A 16,140-nucleotide genomic window follows, 5' to 3' on the forward strand; every position below is an offset into this window, starting at 1 on the left:
ACTGAACACTGATCCATTCATTACTGAATACCGATCCATTCATTACTGAATACCGATCCATTCATTACTGAACACCGATCCATTCATTACTGAACACCGATCCATTCATTACTGAATACTGGTCCATTCATTACTGAATACTGATCCATTCATTACTGAACACCGAACCATTCATTACTGAACACTGATCCATTCATTACTGAACACTGATCCATTCATTACTGAACACTGATCCATTCATTACTGAATACTGATCCATTCATTACTGAACACTGGTCCATTCATTACTGAACACTGGTCCATTCATTACTGAACACTGATCCATTCACTACTGAACACTGATCCATTCATTACTGAACACTGATCCATTCATTACTGAACACTGATCCATTCATTACTGAACACTGATCCATTCATTACTGAACACTGATCCATTCTTTACTGAACACTGATTCATTCATTACTGAACACTGATCCATTCACTACTGAACACTGATCCATTCATGACTGAACACTGATCCATTCATTACTGAACACTGATCCATTCATTACTGAATACTGATCCATTCATTACTGAACACTGATCCATTCATTACTGAACACTGATCCATTCATTACTGAATACCAATCCATTCATTACTGAATACCGATCCATTCATTACTGAACACTGATCCATTCATTACTGAACACTGATCCATTCACTACTGAACACTGATCCATTCATTACTGAATACCGATCCATTCATTACTGAACACTGATCCATTCATTACTGAACACTAATCCATTCATTACTGAACACTGATCCATTCATTACTGAATAACGATCCATTCATTACTAAGGTGTGTATATATATATATGTGTGTGTTGGATATAATGTACAAAACTGTCCTCATAAGACTCCATGTCTCTTGTAGGTTTCATAGACTTCATAGTGGACCCTACATTCTCCCTACTGACTGACATGGCTGAGAAGATAGTCATTCCCCTGGTGGAAGACAACCCAGGACCACCAGACCCCTGCAATCGGCATAGGTGACCTAGAAAACATATCCCAATATGTATTGGTTTTCTTTCTGATATTTACTCGTGCTTGATTAAGTTTGCCTGGTGCAATGGAAGCAACAGAATAGTCCCAAAGAGCCCATTCTGCACAATTCAGGTCGGCTCAATCAAACAGGGAAAGAGTATTTGGTGAAGAAAAACTAAAGAAACATCGGAACCTAGGTCTGCTGACGACTAGCTGTTGTCTCCCTCCAGTAATCTGTGGAAGGAGAGTTCCAGAGGACTACAGTGGAGCCTGGCTCACATCACCTCAGAACTGGTCACCTTCAGATCCACCTGGACACGACACACAGAGGACAACAAGTTCAAATGGAAGGAGAGCGGCTCCAATGGTAATATGACAGACTTCTACTAACACCTTGTTATACCGTAGGGATGGGCAACCTTACCTTGTTATACCGTAGGGGTGGGCAACCTTACCTTGTTATACCGTAGGGGTGGGCAACCTTACCTTGTTATACCGTAGGGGTGGGCAACCTTACCTTGTTATACCGTAGGGGTGGGCAACCTTACCTTGTTATACCTCAGGGGTGGGCAACCTTACCTTGTAATACCTCAGGGGTGGGCAACCTTACCTTGTTATACCGTAGGGATGGGCAACCTTACCTTGTTATACCGTAGGGGTGGGCAACCTTACCTTGTTATACCTCAGGGGTGGGCAACCTTACCTTGTTATACCTCAGGGGTGGGCAACCTTACCTTGTTATACCTCAGGGGTGGGCAACCTTACCTTGTTATACCGTAGGGATGGGCAACCTTACCTTGTTATACCGTAGGGGTGGGCAACCTTACCTTGTTATACCTCAGGGGTGGGCAACCTTACCTTGTTATACCTCAGGGGTGGGCAACCTTACCTTGTTATACCGTAGGGGTGGGCAACCTTACCTTGTTATACCGTAGGGGTGGGCAACCTTACCTTGTTATACCGTAGGGGTGGGCAACCTTACCTTGTTATACCGTAGGGGTGGGCAACCTTACCTTGTTATACCTCAGGGGTGGGCAACCTTACCTTGTTATACCTCAGGGGTGGGCAACCTTACCTTTTTATACCTCAGGGGTGGGCAACCTTACCTTTTTATACCTCAGGGGTGGGCAACCTTACCTTGTTATACCTCAGGGGTGGGCAACCTTACCTTGTTATACCTCAGGGGTGGGCAACCTTACCTTGTTATACCTCAGGGGTGGGCAACCTTACCTTGTTATACCTCAGGGGTGGGCGACCTTACCTTGTTATACCGTAGGGGTGGGCAACCTTACCTTGTTATACCGTTAGGGGTGGGCAACCTTACCTTGTTATACCGTAGGGGTGGGCAACCTTACCTTGTTATACCGTTAGGGGTGGGCAACCTTACCTTGTTATACCTCAGGGGTGGGCAACCTTACCTTGTTATACCGTAGGGGTGGGCAACCTTACCTTATTATACCTCAGGGGTGGGCAACCTTACCTTGTTATACCGTAGGGGTGGGCAACCTTACCTTGTAATACCGTAGGGGTGGGCAACCTTACCTTGTTATACCGTAGGGGTGGGCAACCTTACCTTGTTATACCGTAGGGGTGGGCAACCTTACCTTGTAATACCGTAGGGGTGGGCAACCTTACCTTGTTATACCGTAGAGGTGGGCAACCTTACCTTGTTATACCGTAGGGGTGGGCAACCTTACCTTGTTATACCGTAGGGGTGGGCAACCTTACCTTGTTATACCGTAGGGGTGGGCAACCTTACCTTGTTATACCTCAGGGGTGGGCGTGGTTGCCCACCGCGAGCTTAGCCAATTAAACTACCATTTCCTGATTGGGGTCAAGGGTTTGTTTAATGAATTAAGCCTCTTGGGGTTTGTCATGGCCTTATAAATATTCCATGTGTAAGTCCGAAATAGCACCCTATTCCCTATGTAGTGCACTAGCTTTGATCAGGGCCTTATGTGCACTGGTCAAAAGTAGTGCACTACATATGGAAATAGGGTCCAATTTGGGATGCAGAAAGTGTTTCTCTTTAAGCTTCCGTAAAGCTTGAGGAGGTAGTAGAGAAATAAACAGATGTGCAGACATGGCTCTTCTTCCAGTCCTCTGTAGCTCAAATCATATTGTTATTTTCCATCGCTTTCCCCTCTCAGGAATGTTGGAGCAGAACGTGACGAAGGAGCCGCCGACTGGTGAAGACGAACTGTTCTAACGCTGTAACGATGCTCAACAGTAGAGAGGCCCTCTCATGTAGTACGACGCCTATGGAAACCATATGGAAACCATAGTGATTTAATGAGGATTGAAATATACATGCTGGTCGTGTTATTTGCTAATTACCAGATATGTTTTTACCCAAACACATTGTTTAACCAGTTAGGAAAACATTGATGGAGAAACGGAACAAAGAACATGGGTGTAGCAGGGGTAACATGGGTAACAGGGGTAACATGGGTAGCATGGGCAACATGGGTAACAGGGGTAACAGGGGTAACATGGGTAACATGGGTAACATGGGTAACATGGGTAGAAGGGGTAACATGGGTAACAGGGGTAACATGGGTAGAAGGGGTAACATGGGTAGCAGGGGTAACATGGGTAGCATGGGTAACATGGGTAACATGGGTAGCAGGGGTAACATGTGTAGCAGGGGTAACATGGGTAACAGGGGTAACATGGGTAGCAGGGGTAACATGGGTAGCAGGGGTAACATGGGTAGCATGGGTAACATGGGTAACATGGGTAGCAGGGGTAACAGGGGTAACAGGGGTAACAGGGGTAACATGGGTAACATGGGTAACATGGGTAACATGGGTAACAGGGGTAACATGGGTAACATGGGTAACATGGGTAACATGGGTAGAAGGGGTAACATGGGTAACAGGGGTAACATGGGTAGAAGGGGTAACATGGGTAGCAGGGGTAACATGGGTAGCATGGGTAACATGGGTAACATGGGTAGCAGGGGTAACATGGGTAGCAGGGGTAACATGGGTAACAGGGGTAACATGGGTAGCAGGGGTAACATGGGTAGCAGGGGTAACATGGGTAGCATGGGTAACATGGGTAACATGGGTAGCAGGGGTAACAGGGGTAACAGGGGTAACAGGGGTAACATGGGTAACATGGGTAACATGGGTAACATGGGTAGAAGGGGTAACATGGGTAACAGGGGTAACATGGGTAGAAGGGGTAACATGGGTAGAAGGGGTAACATGGGTAACAGGGGTAACATGGGTAGAAGGGGTAACAGGGGTAGCATGGGTAACATGGGTAACATGGGTAACAGGGGTAACATGGGTAACATGGGTAACATGGGTAGAAGGGGTAACATAGGTAGAAGGGGTAACATGGGTAGAAGGGGTAACATGGGTAGAAGGGGTAACATGGTAGAAGGGGTAACATGGGTAACATGGGTAACATGGGTAACATGGGTAACAGGGGTAACATGGGTAACAGGGGTAACATGGGTGGCAGGGGTAACATGGGTAGCAGGGGTAACATGGGTAACATGGGTAACATGGGTAACATGGGTAACATGGGTAACAGGGGTAACAGGGGTAGAAGGGATAACATGGGTAGCAGGGGTAACATGGGTAGAAGGGGTAACATGGGTAGAAGGGGTAACAGGGGTAACATGGGTAGAAGGGGTAACATGGGTAGAAGGGGTAACATGGGTAACATGGGTAACAGGGGTAACATGGGTAGCAGGGGTAACATGGGTAGAAGGTGTAACATGGGTAACATGGGTAGCATGGGTAACATGGGTAGCAGGGGTAACAGGGGTAACATGGGTAACAGGGGTAGCATGGGTAGCATGGGTAACATGAGTAGCAGGGGTAACAGGGGTAAAATGGGTAACAGGGGTAGCATGGGTAGCATGGGTAACATGGGTAACATGGGTAACAGGGCTAACATGTGTAACATGGGTAACAGGGGTAACAAGGGTAACAGGGGTAACATGGGTAACAGGGGTAGCATGGGTAGCATGGGTAACATGGGTAACAGGGGTAACACGGGTAACAGGGGTAACAGGGGTAAGAGGGGTAACAGGGGTAACATGGGTAGCAGGGGTAACATGGGTAACATGGGTAGCAGGGGTAACAGGGGTAGCATGGGTAACATGGGTAACATGGGTAACAGGGGTAACATGGGTAACAGGGGTAACATGGGTAGAAGGGGTAACATAGGTAGAAGGGGTAACATGGGTAGAAGGGGTAACATGGGTAGAAGGGGTAACATGGTAGAAGGGGTAACATGGGTAACATGGGTAACATGGGTAACATGGGTAACATGGGTAACAGGGGTAACATGGGTAACAGGGGTAACATGGGTGGCAGGGGTAACATGGGTAGCAGGGGTAACATGGGTAACATGGGTAACATGGGTAACATGGGTAACATGGGTAACAGGGGTAACAGGGGTAGAAGGGATAACATGGGTAGCAGGGGTAACATGGGTAGAAGGGGTAACATGGGTAGAAGGGGTAACAGGGGTAACATGGGTAGAAGGGGTAACATGGGTAGAAGGGGTAACATGGGTAGCAGGGGTAACATGGGTAACATGGGTAACATGGGTAACAGGGGTAACATGGGTAGCAGGGGTAACATGGGTAGAAGGTGTAACATGGGTAACATGGGTAGCATGGGTAACATGGGTAGCAGGGGTAACAGGGGTAACATGGGTAACAGGGGTAGCATGGGTAACATGGGTAACATGGGTAGCAGGGGTAACAGGGGTAAAATGGGTAACAGGGGTAGCATGGGTAGCATGGGTAACATGGGTAACATGGGTAACAGGGGTAACGTGTAACATGGGTAACAGGGGTAACAGGGGTAACATGGGTAACAGGGGTAGCATGGGTAGCATGGGTAACATGGGTAACAGGGGTAACACGGGTAACAGGGGTAACAGGGGTAAGAGGGGTAACAGGGGTAACATGGGTAGCAGGGGTAACATGGGTAACATGGGTAGCAGGGGTAACATGGGTAACAGGGGTAGAATGGGTAGCAGGGGTAACATGGGTAACAGGGGTAGAATGGGTAGCATGTTTAACATGGGTAGCATGAGTAACATGGGTGGCAGGGGTAGCATGGGTAACAGGGGTAACATGGGTAGCAGGGGTAACAGGTATGTTAAATGTAATATGGGCAATGTTAGAGGGTAGTACAATTCTGGAGATATGTTGTGACTGTTGTTGTTGATGGGAGATGTAAAAGTACAGAAGTACAACAAGATATAGAGTTTCTACTGCTTTATAACTTACCTTTCCACTGAGGAGATTTGGATGTACCATTTAATAATCACATGAAATGTAAAAACAAAAAAGTGATTCTTCATCTGATTCTTCATCTGCTGTCCAAAGAATTTGAAGTGTGAACTATACTGAACTATCCAGAATATCAGTAGCCATTGTCCCGGATCATTAGCCAACTCCTCTGACTATCAGCCCAGGGCTAACACACTGTGCCAGTTTTGTATCTTGAATGTAGTGATTCTGAGGCGGTCCTGTTATGGACACTGCACATCTAAGGCACAACAGACAGTAATAGTCATAGGAGTTTGTTGTATTACTGTAGATCTGGGAGCTGAGATATCAGGCCAGTCCTTCAGCAGAGTGCAGTTCCCTGGTCCTCCAGTAAAAAGGGGGAACTGTGGGGAGGAAGACTGAACAGGGCTACAGTGTTATTATGAAATACTTTGGTGAAAACCGGTCACGTTTTGAAATATTTATGTGTTTTATGCTCATAGCTCTTCGTCTGTTGAATAATTGATAAGCTGAATGGTCTATTTTAGGGTTGTAATACAAGTCGACCTTACTCAACACTACAGGTCAGTGACGCAACACTAATGTCACAGCTGTATTGAATGTGTCCAAAATGGCACCCTATTAGCATTACCAAATGGCACCCTATTCCCTTTTATAGTGCACTACTTTTGACCAGAGCCTCATGGGTCCCGGTCAAATTAGTACACTTTAAAGGGAATAGGGTTCCAGTTGAGACCCACACCTTCGTGGCCTGCTATTGGTGGTTCTTACTGTATTAAGGCCTGCTATTGGTGGTTCTTACTGTATTAAGGCCTGCTATTGGTGGTTCTTACTGTATTAAGGCCTGCTATTGGTGGTTCTTACTGTATTAAGGCCTGCTATTGGTGGTTCTTACTGTATTAAGGCCTGCTATTGGTGGTTCTTACTGTATTAAGGCCTGCTATTGGTGGTTCTTACTGTATTAAGGCCTGCTATTGGTGGTTCTTACTGTATTAAGGCCTGCTATTGGTGGTTCTTACTGTATTAAGGCCTGCTATTGGTGGTTCTTACTGTATTAAGGCCTCCTATTGGTGGTTCTTACTGTATTAAGGCCTGCTATTGGTGGTTCTTACTGTATTAAGGCCTGCTATTGGTGGTTCTTACTGTATTAAGGCCTCCTATTGGTGGTTCTTACTGTATTAAGGCCTCCTATTGGTGGTTCTTACTGTATTAAGGCCTGCTATTGGTGGTTCTTACTGTATTAAGGCCTCCTATTGGTGGTTCTTACTGTATTAAGGCCTGCTATTGGTGGTTCTTACTGTATTAAGGCCTGCTATTGGTGGTTCTTACTGTATTAAGGCCTGCTATTGGTGGTTCTTACTGTATTAAGGCCTGCTATTGGTGGTTCTTACTGTATTAAGGCCTGCTATTGGTGGTTCTTACTGTATTAAGGCCTGCTATTGGTGGTTCTTACTGTATTAAGGCCTCCTATTGGTGGTTCTTACTGTATTAAGGCCTCCTATTGGTGGTTCTTACTGTATTAAGGCCTGCTATTGGTGGTTCTTACTGTATTAAGGCCTCCTATTGGTGGTTCTTACTGTATTAAGGCCTGCTATTGGTGGTTCTTACTGTATTAAGGCCTGCTATTGGTGGTTCTTACTGTATTAAGGCCTGCTATTGGTGGTTCTTGCTGTATTAAGGCCTGCTATTGGTGGTTCTTACTGTATTAAGGCCTGCTATTGGTGGTTCTTACTGTATTAAGGCCTGCTATTGGTGGTTCTTACTGTATTAAGGCCTGCTATTGGTGGTTCTTACTGTATTAAGGCCTCCTATTGGTGGTTCTTACTGTATTAAGGCCTGCTATTGGTGGTTCTTACTGTATTAAGGCCTGCTATTGGTGGTTCTTACTGTATTAAGGCCTCCTATTGGTGGTTCTTACTGTATTAAGGCCTCCTATTGGTGGTTCTTACTGTATTAAGGCCTGCTATTGGTGGTTCTTACTGTATTAAGGCCTCCTATTGGTGGTTCTTACTGTATTAAGGCCTGCTATTGGTGGTTCTTACTGTAATAAGACCTCCTATTGGTGGTTCTTACTGTAATAAGGCCTGCTATTGGTGGTTCTTACTGTAATAAGACCTCCTATTGGTGGTTCTTACTGTATTAAGGCCTCCTATTGATGGTTCTTACTGTATTAAGGCCTGCTATTGGTGGTTCTTACTGTATTAAGGCCTGCTATTGGTGGTTCTTACTGTATTAAGGCCTGCTATTGGTGGTTCTTACTGTATTAAGGCCTGCTATTGGTGGTTCTTACTGTAATAAGACCTCCTATTGGTGGTTCTTACTGTAATAAGACCTCCTATTGGTGGTTCTTACTGATAAGAGCAATTTATACAGTTAATAAGGATGTTTTTTTTTTTAAGTAAAACAGACACTTCTTTAACATCGACACTTTATTGTATCAAATAAATTATTTTAGGGCTCTATTCCATCTGCATCGCTGAAGCATTACAGATTGCGGATAGAAATGTAAAGGTGATTCCTGATTAAGCCGCCATACCGTATGCAGCGTTTCTGGTTGAACGCAGTCTCCCCTAACGTGGGAACATTGCCTTTAAATTTCAATCACGCTGTAACGTTGAATCTCCGACATACAGATTGAATAGAGCCATTAGATTACACATGTAATCATTATCAATTCAAACAAATAAAGTTTACCCAAAATGCAGATATAGATTTATTTGTTTTATATACCATCATTTATAACTGATAAAATAAAATAAATACAGTATAATGTATGTTTCCATCAAAAAATTGTTAAGAAATGTGTTCATTAGTGTTCAGTGCTAAATAATTGATAAAACCAATCTCTCTGTAGACATTATAATTCTGTAGACATCTTTAATTTTCACGTGGTTCATTTGCTGTGTACTATACATATAGAACATGGAATAAAGATCCAGTCTATAATCAAAAGGACATGATGACACTGAACAGTAGCTGTCAACAGCTCAATACAGGTGTAGAATCTTAATTTAAGCCAGTTTGCTAAATGTGAATTATTATAAGCATAGTGAATTGTCATATTTTGTAGGGGTTGATACACTTTTCGTGAGGAAAAATCAAGTCTAAAATCTGAAAGTGGAAATGACAAACTTCAGAAGCCTTTTGAATCCTCAAATACTCTACAAGTTTTACATGTCCCCGCAATGCAGGAAAGATCTCCTGCAACAGGGTGATCAAATTAAAATTCTACATCTGTAGTTTAAAATGTCACCCAATCATGGGCCTAATGCCACATCAGAGTATGGGATCAATCCTGTAGAAAATAAAAATAATTCCTAATGATAAAATAAGTTACGTACGTTTCTGGGTGTTGTTATTGTATATACATTAAATACTAAACAACAAACAAAAAACGGTGTATGTACTGGGTTTAGCACAGTACTAAGGGGGTGTACAGTAAAAGTCTTGCCATGCATGAGTGGTATGTCAGTAGTCAATGTTGTTTTGGTTTAGAAGGTCAAAGTTCAGCCAGAGTCCTTCTGTCCAATAGAAGGTCCCTTATCTGTCATTTTAGACTTGAGAGATTCACATGGGACAGAGACTGATCTCAATTCCAAATTGGATCAGAGACGATTCCCTGGATACATCCTAAATGGCACCCTATTTCCCATATAGTGCACTACTTTTTACTAGTGCCCTATGGGCCCTGGACAAAAGTAGGGCACTCTGTAGGGAATAGGGTGTCATTTGTGAGGCAGCTTCTGACTGCCCCGTGACTCATAAAAATAGACATCCAGTTGTTGTTGTTGTTTAAGATCTCTGTTAGCCAACCAAGACTACCGCTCACTTTTCACGAGTCCAGGACAGAATGTCTAAAACATTAAAGCAATCTTATAAATATCTTAGTTATATTAATTAACAATTAATAAACCAATTAACAATTACAACAATAACAATTAACAATATGTTGGATTCATAAGTTTTACGCAGCAGGCATATTAGACATGGGAGTGGTAGGCTGCTGCAGTTTGTGTATACAACAACAAAAAACACTTTGCATGAAATATAGCCAAATACTTATATCCTGTTTGGAACTTCATGTTAGAGAATGTTTTACTCATTCCAGGGTTTGCCAAGAGAGTGCAAAGCTGTCAAGGCAAAGGGTGGCTACTTTGAAGAATCTCAAATATAAAATATATTTAGATTTTGTTTAACACTTTTTTTGTTTACTACATGATTCCCAATGTGTTATTTCATAGTTTTGATGTCTTCACTATTAATCTACAGTCTAGAAAATAGTCAAAATAAAGAAAAACCCTGGAATGAGTAGGTGTGTCAATACTTTTGACTGGTACTGTAGGATTTTGGACCTAATGCAAGTAGCTACATTGTCGTTTCCACCTGCATGGTATAAGGCCCGGCCAGACGGATACCCTGATAGCTCCTTTATCTACAGAAAGGGCTCTATTCCATCCGTAGCGATGAAGAGCCGCTTTATAGCACCATTGTAAGGACAGACGCTGGGAGACGAGAAGCAAGTACAGGGACTGAACATTTAATAAGCAACGGACATGAAACAGAACACGGACAGCGTCTGGACGGGAAAAATAATGACATTAATAATGCTGACATGGGGGAACAAACTGAGGAACAGACAGATATAGAGGAGGCAATCAACAAAGTGATGGGAGTCCAGGTGAGTCCAATGAGCGCTGATGCGCGTAATGATGGTGACAGGTGTGCGTAATGATGGGTAGCCTGGCGCCGTCGAGCGCCCAGAGAGGGAGAGCGGGAGCAGGCGTGACAATTAAAGGCAATGTTCCCGTGGTCGCAGAGACTGAATTCACGGTAGACGCTGCACATGTTGGCTCAATCAGAAAGTACCTTTACACAATGGTGAACAAAGTACCCAATTGTCATACTTGAGTAGAAGTAAAAATACATTAATAGAAAATGACTCAAGTAAAAGTGAAAGTCACCCAGTAAAATACTACTTAAGTAAAAGTCTAAAAGTATTTGGTTTTAAATATACTTAAGTATCAAAAGTAAATGTAATTGATAATATATATATACATTATTTCACATTCCTTATATTTAGCTAACCAGACAGCACAATAATATATATATTTTTTACAGATAGCCAAGGGCACACTCCAACACTCCAACATCATTTACAAACAAAGCATTTGTGTTTAGTGAGTCCGCCAGATCAGAGGCAGTAGGGATGACCAGGGATGTTTTCTTGATAAGTGTGTATATCGGATCGTTTTCCTGTCCTAGTCAGCATTCAAAATGTAATGAGTACTTCTAGGTGTCAGGGAAAAGGTATGGAGTAAAAAGTACATGATTTTCTTTAGGAATGTAGTAGAGTAAAAGTAAAAGTTGTCAAAAATATATATAGTACAGTACAGATACCCCCAAAAACTCTTAAGTAGTGTTTTACACCAATGAATTTGCATTTAATGCAGATTTTCTGCGATACCTCTGTGATACAGATTGAATTCAGCCGTAAGTCTGTCTGTCAAAAGGATGGTCAGTCATTGTCTGTCATCTGTCTGTCTAAGTTACTTATTGAACATCAAGTTTGCATTCCAAGTGGTACCCTATTCCCTATATAGTGCACTACTCTGATCAAAAGGAGTACACTTCATAGCTAGGGAATAGGGTGCCACTTAGGACGCATGCCAGGTTGCTGTGGAGGCTGTTCTACGGTTCTACTTGTCTTGTTTTGCCTGGCTAGGTTTCTTCGTTTTCTTCTCTGCCAGTGGACTCGCAGTGCAAGCAGCTGTTGTATCTGCAGCTGACATATTGGACACGTACGTACACACACAGGGAGAGAGACAGAGAGAGAAAGAGAGATCGATCAGTAAGATAAGGCTAGATTTTTTTGTATACTTAGCACTCGTCTATATCCTGTACACTGATGAGTAGCTGGTTCCTGAAGATTGCGGACGACTCTGTAATAGTTAGTCTCCTTAATGCCGATGAAACTGCCCATGGCTCTGTTGTTGATGATGTTGTACGTTGCTGTGACAGAATTGTTTTCAGGCGTCAACCTTTTACCCCTCAGAACACTGTCATCAAGGGCCAGATGGTAGACACTGTAGATTCCAAGTATCTTGGCACAATAATTGATAATAAATTGAACTTTGAGTGTAACACTGACATGTTGTGTAAGAAGGGCCAGCATAAACGTTGTTCCTGGTAGACCGGACCTTGATGACAATTTTTTTAAAGTCGTACAAAGATTCTGTCTTAACATTTTCTTTGATTTGTTGGTACGGCAACGTTGGTGTCAAATCTAAAAATACACTAGCTGGAATAGTGAAGGTGAGATCAGGGTAGCCCAGCAGAGTAGTCTGTCTGACCTGTCTGACCTGTACAACAGATATGCAGGAGGAAGGTAGACTCCATCCTGTCTGACTGTGCCCCTACACCATGAGTTCCATCCTGTCTGACTGAGCACCTACACCATGAATTCCATCCTGTCTGACCTGTCTGACCTGTACAACAGATATGCAGGAGGAAGGTAGACTCCATCCTGTCTGACTGAGCCCAGCACCTACACCATGAGTTCCATCCTGTCTGACTGTGCACCTACACCATGAGTTCCATCCTGTCTGACTGTGCCCCTACACCATGAGTTCCATCCTGTCTGACTGTGTCCCTACACCATGAGTTCCATCCTGTCTGACTGTGTCCCTACACCATGAGTTCCATCCTGTCTGACTGTGTCCCTACACCATGAGTTACATCCTGTCTGACTGTGTCCCTACACCATGAGTTCCATCCTGTCTGACTGTGTCCCTACACCATGAGTTCCATCCTGTCTGACTGTGCACCTACACCATGAGTTCCATCCTGTCTGACTGTGTCCCTACACCATGAGTTCCATCCTGTCTGACTGAGCCCAGCACCTACACCATGAGTTACATCCTGTCTGACTGAGCACCTACACCATGAATTCCATCCTGTCTGACTGAGCCCAGCACCTACACCATGAATTCCATCCTGTCTGACTGAGCCCAGCACCTACACCATCAGTTACATCCTGTCTGACTGAGCCCAGCACCTACACCATGAATTCCATCCTGTCTGACTGAGCCCAGCACCTACACCATGAGTTACATCCTGTCTGACTGAGCCCAGCACCTACACCATGAATTCCATCCTGTCTGACTGAGCCAAGTCCCTGCACTATGCGTTCATCCTGTCTCACTGTGCCCAGTCCCTGCACTATGAGTTCATCCTGTCTCACTGTACCCAGTCCCTGCACTATGAGTTCATCCTGTCTCACTGTGCCCAGTCCCTGCACTATGAGTTCATCCTGTCTCACTATACCCAGTCCCTGCACTATGAGTTCATCCTGTCTCACTGTGCCCAGTCCCTGCACTATGAGTTCCATCCTGTCTCACTATACCCAGTCCCTGCACTATGAGTTCCATCCTGTCTCACTGTGCCCAGTCCTTGCACTATGCGTTCATCCTGTCTCACTGTGCCCAGTCCCTGCACTATGAGTTCATCCTGTCTCACTGTACCCAGTCCCTGCACTATGAGTTCATCCTGTCTCACTGTACCCAGTCCCTGCACTATGAGTTCATCCTGTCTCACTGTACCCAGTCCCTGCAGCATGAGTTCCATCCTGTCTGACTGTACCCAGTCCCTACACCATGAGTTCCATCCTGTCTGACTGTTCCCCTGCACCATGAGTTCCATCCTGTCTGACTGTGCCCCTACAGCATGAGTTCCATCCTGTCTGACTGTGCCCCTACACAATGAGTTCCATCCTGTCTGACTGTGCCCCTACAGCATGCGTTCCATCCTGTCTGACTGTGCCCCTACAGCATGAGTTCCATCCTGTCTGACTGTGCCCCTACACCATGAGTTCCATCCTGTCTGACTGTTCCCCTACATCATGAGTTCCATCCTGTCTGACTGTGCCCCTACACCATGAGTTCCATCCTGTCTGACTGTTCCCCTACAGCATGAGTTCCATCCTGTCTGACTGTGCCCCTACACCATGAGTTCCATCCTGTCTGACTGTGCCCCTACACCATGAGTTCCATCCTGTCTGACTGTTCCCCTACACCATGAGTTCCATCCTGTCTGACTGTGCCCCTACACCATGAGTTCCATCCTGTCTGACTGTGCCCCTACACCATAAGTTCCATCCTGTCTGACTGTTCCCCTACACCATGAGTTCCATGCTGTCTGACTGTTCCCCTACACTATGAGTTCCATCCTGTCTGACTGTGCCCCTACACCATGAGTTCCATCCTGTCTGACTGTGCCCCTACACCATGAGTTCCATCCTGTCTGACTGTGCCCCTACACCATAAGTTCCATCCTGTCTGACTGAGCCCAGCACCTACACCATAAGTTCCATCCTGTCTGACTGTGCCCCTACACCATGAGTTCCATCCTGTCTGACTGTTCCCCTACACCATAAGTTCCATCCTGTCTGACTGTTCCCCTACACCATGAGTTACATCCTGTCTGACTGTGCCCCTACACCATGAGTTCCATCCTGTCTGACTGTTCCCCTACACCATAAGTTCCATCATGTCTGACTGTTCCCCTACAGCATGAGTTCCATCCTGTCTGACTGTGCCCCTACACCATGAGTTCCAGGTCCCTCTGGCTCCCTGTTTAGATTCCCCACTGGTTAGTCTAACAGGTACAGGCACTCCTTCACCACTATGGCCATTTACCTTTTAAACACAGGGAAGAGAAAAAGCACTTAAAGGGATGATGATGATGATGATGATGATGATGATGGTAATATGTTGTTGATGCGCCTGCTAATGTGGACCACTAGTAGGCTTACTATGTATAGTAGTATTGATGGCTGTCAGCCCTCGGACTTGATGGACTAGCTCATTGTATTCACTATAACTTGGACTAGATCATTGTATTCCACTAGGACTTGACTTGATGGACTAGCTCATTGTATTCACTATAACTTGGACTAGATCATTGTATTCCACTAGGACTTGATGGACTAGCTCATTGTATTCCACTAGGACTGCATTATGATCCATGTGGATTTTCTGTCACTTTTAGGCTCCTTTTCTGCAAAACCAATTGCCCTCTGGGACAAATAAAGTTGAACTTGAGATCTTGTCATCTTTTTCCCTATGGTATTTCTTTCAACTTTTTTAAATTTAAAAATCTCTTCAAAACGTTGATGTACATTCAATGGTACAGTCGGCAGGCAGTATTTTATCATACAAAAACATTCCCAATGGCAACACATTACTGCAGGCCTATCGCTGAATGTTGCTGTGCTCTGAAACCAAAGCATGTGATCAAATCACTATCACAGATGTTTGCTCCGTTAATATGCAAAATGAAGCCACATATAGTTTAATATAAATAAATAAATACAAATAAACATTGTCTGGTCTGAATTCTAAAGGATTCCATCGAATGATCATTGACGGTTTCAAAGAGATTAGGAGAGTGTGTCTCTTGTCTGCCACGGCTGCTGTGATTCAACCTACCTGCTAGTGTGTGTTGTTGTTGTGACAATGATGTTGCTGCCATGGGAACGGTGGAGCATCCCACTTCCTCCTCGGAGACGGGGCACTCGTGTCCCCCTGTAGCTTCTGATAGACTGCTCCGCGAAAACTCTGCTGCAAACACAGAAAATGTCCTTTATTAAAATAGAATGGCAATGACTGTTTAAATGCTCAAATTCATATATTCCAAATTCATATATTCCAAATTCCGTTATTCCAGTTCCAGTTCATTTCCTGTTGTTATTGTATTGACACTGAGTGACTTTTAAAGGCCGATCTTTTAAACGAGTCATTCTAGAACAGTGGATCAAAATGGATGGTTCCGCTCTGACTTTTACTAG

The 16,140-nt window shown here is 44.3% G+C and overlaps 2 protein-coding genes across 3 annotated transcripts in view; one reads left to right on the forward strand and one right to left on the reverse strand.

Moving 5' to 3' along the window:
- LOC129851520 (dual specificity calcium/calmodulin-dependent 3',5'-cyclic nucleotide phosphodiesterase 1B-like) overlaps window positions 1-3,555 on the forward strand; it is a 38,916-nt gene extending 35,361 nt beyond the window's left edge. The window contains exons 12-14 of the mRNA XM_055918142.1: window positions 918-1,035; window positions 1,261-1,397; window positions 3,181-3,555. Coding sequence (XP_055774117.1) covers window positions 918-1,035; window positions 1,261-1,397; window positions 3,181-3,239 — 314 coding nt within the window. The 3' untranslated portion in view covers window positions 3,240-3,555. The remainder of the gene's footprint in view (window positions 1-917; window positions 1,036-1,260; window positions 1,398-3,180) is intronic.
- Window positions 3,556-9,153: 5,598 nt separating this feature from the next.
- LOC129851521 (protein phosphatase 1 regulatory subunit 1A-like) overlaps window positions 9,154-16,140 on the reverse strand; it is a 57,461-nt gene continuing 50,474 nt past the window's right edge. Inside the window, exons 7-8 of one of the 2 annotated variants that reach the window (XM_055918144.1) lie at window positions 15,782-15,910; window positions 9,154-12,078 (exon numbers count right to left, since the gene is read on the reverse strand). In XM_055918144.1, coding sequence (XP_055774119.1) covers window positions 11,993-12,078; window positions 15,782-15,910 — 215 coding nt within the window. In that variant the 3' untranslated portion in view covers window positions 9,154-11,992. Of the gene's footprint in view, window positions 12,079-15,781; window positions 15,914-16,140 lie in introns of both variants that reach the window. The other variant, XM_055918143.1, reaches the window with a different exon arrangement.

Source organism: Salvelinus fontinalis, chromosome 3 (assembly GCF_029448725.1).
Source record: "Salvelinus fontinalis isolate EN_2023a chromosome 3, ASM2944872v1, whole genome shotgun sequence".
NCBI classification, from domain to species: Eukaryota; Metazoa; Chordata; class Actinopteri; order Salmoniformes; family Salmonidae; genus Salvelinus; species Salvelinus fontinalis.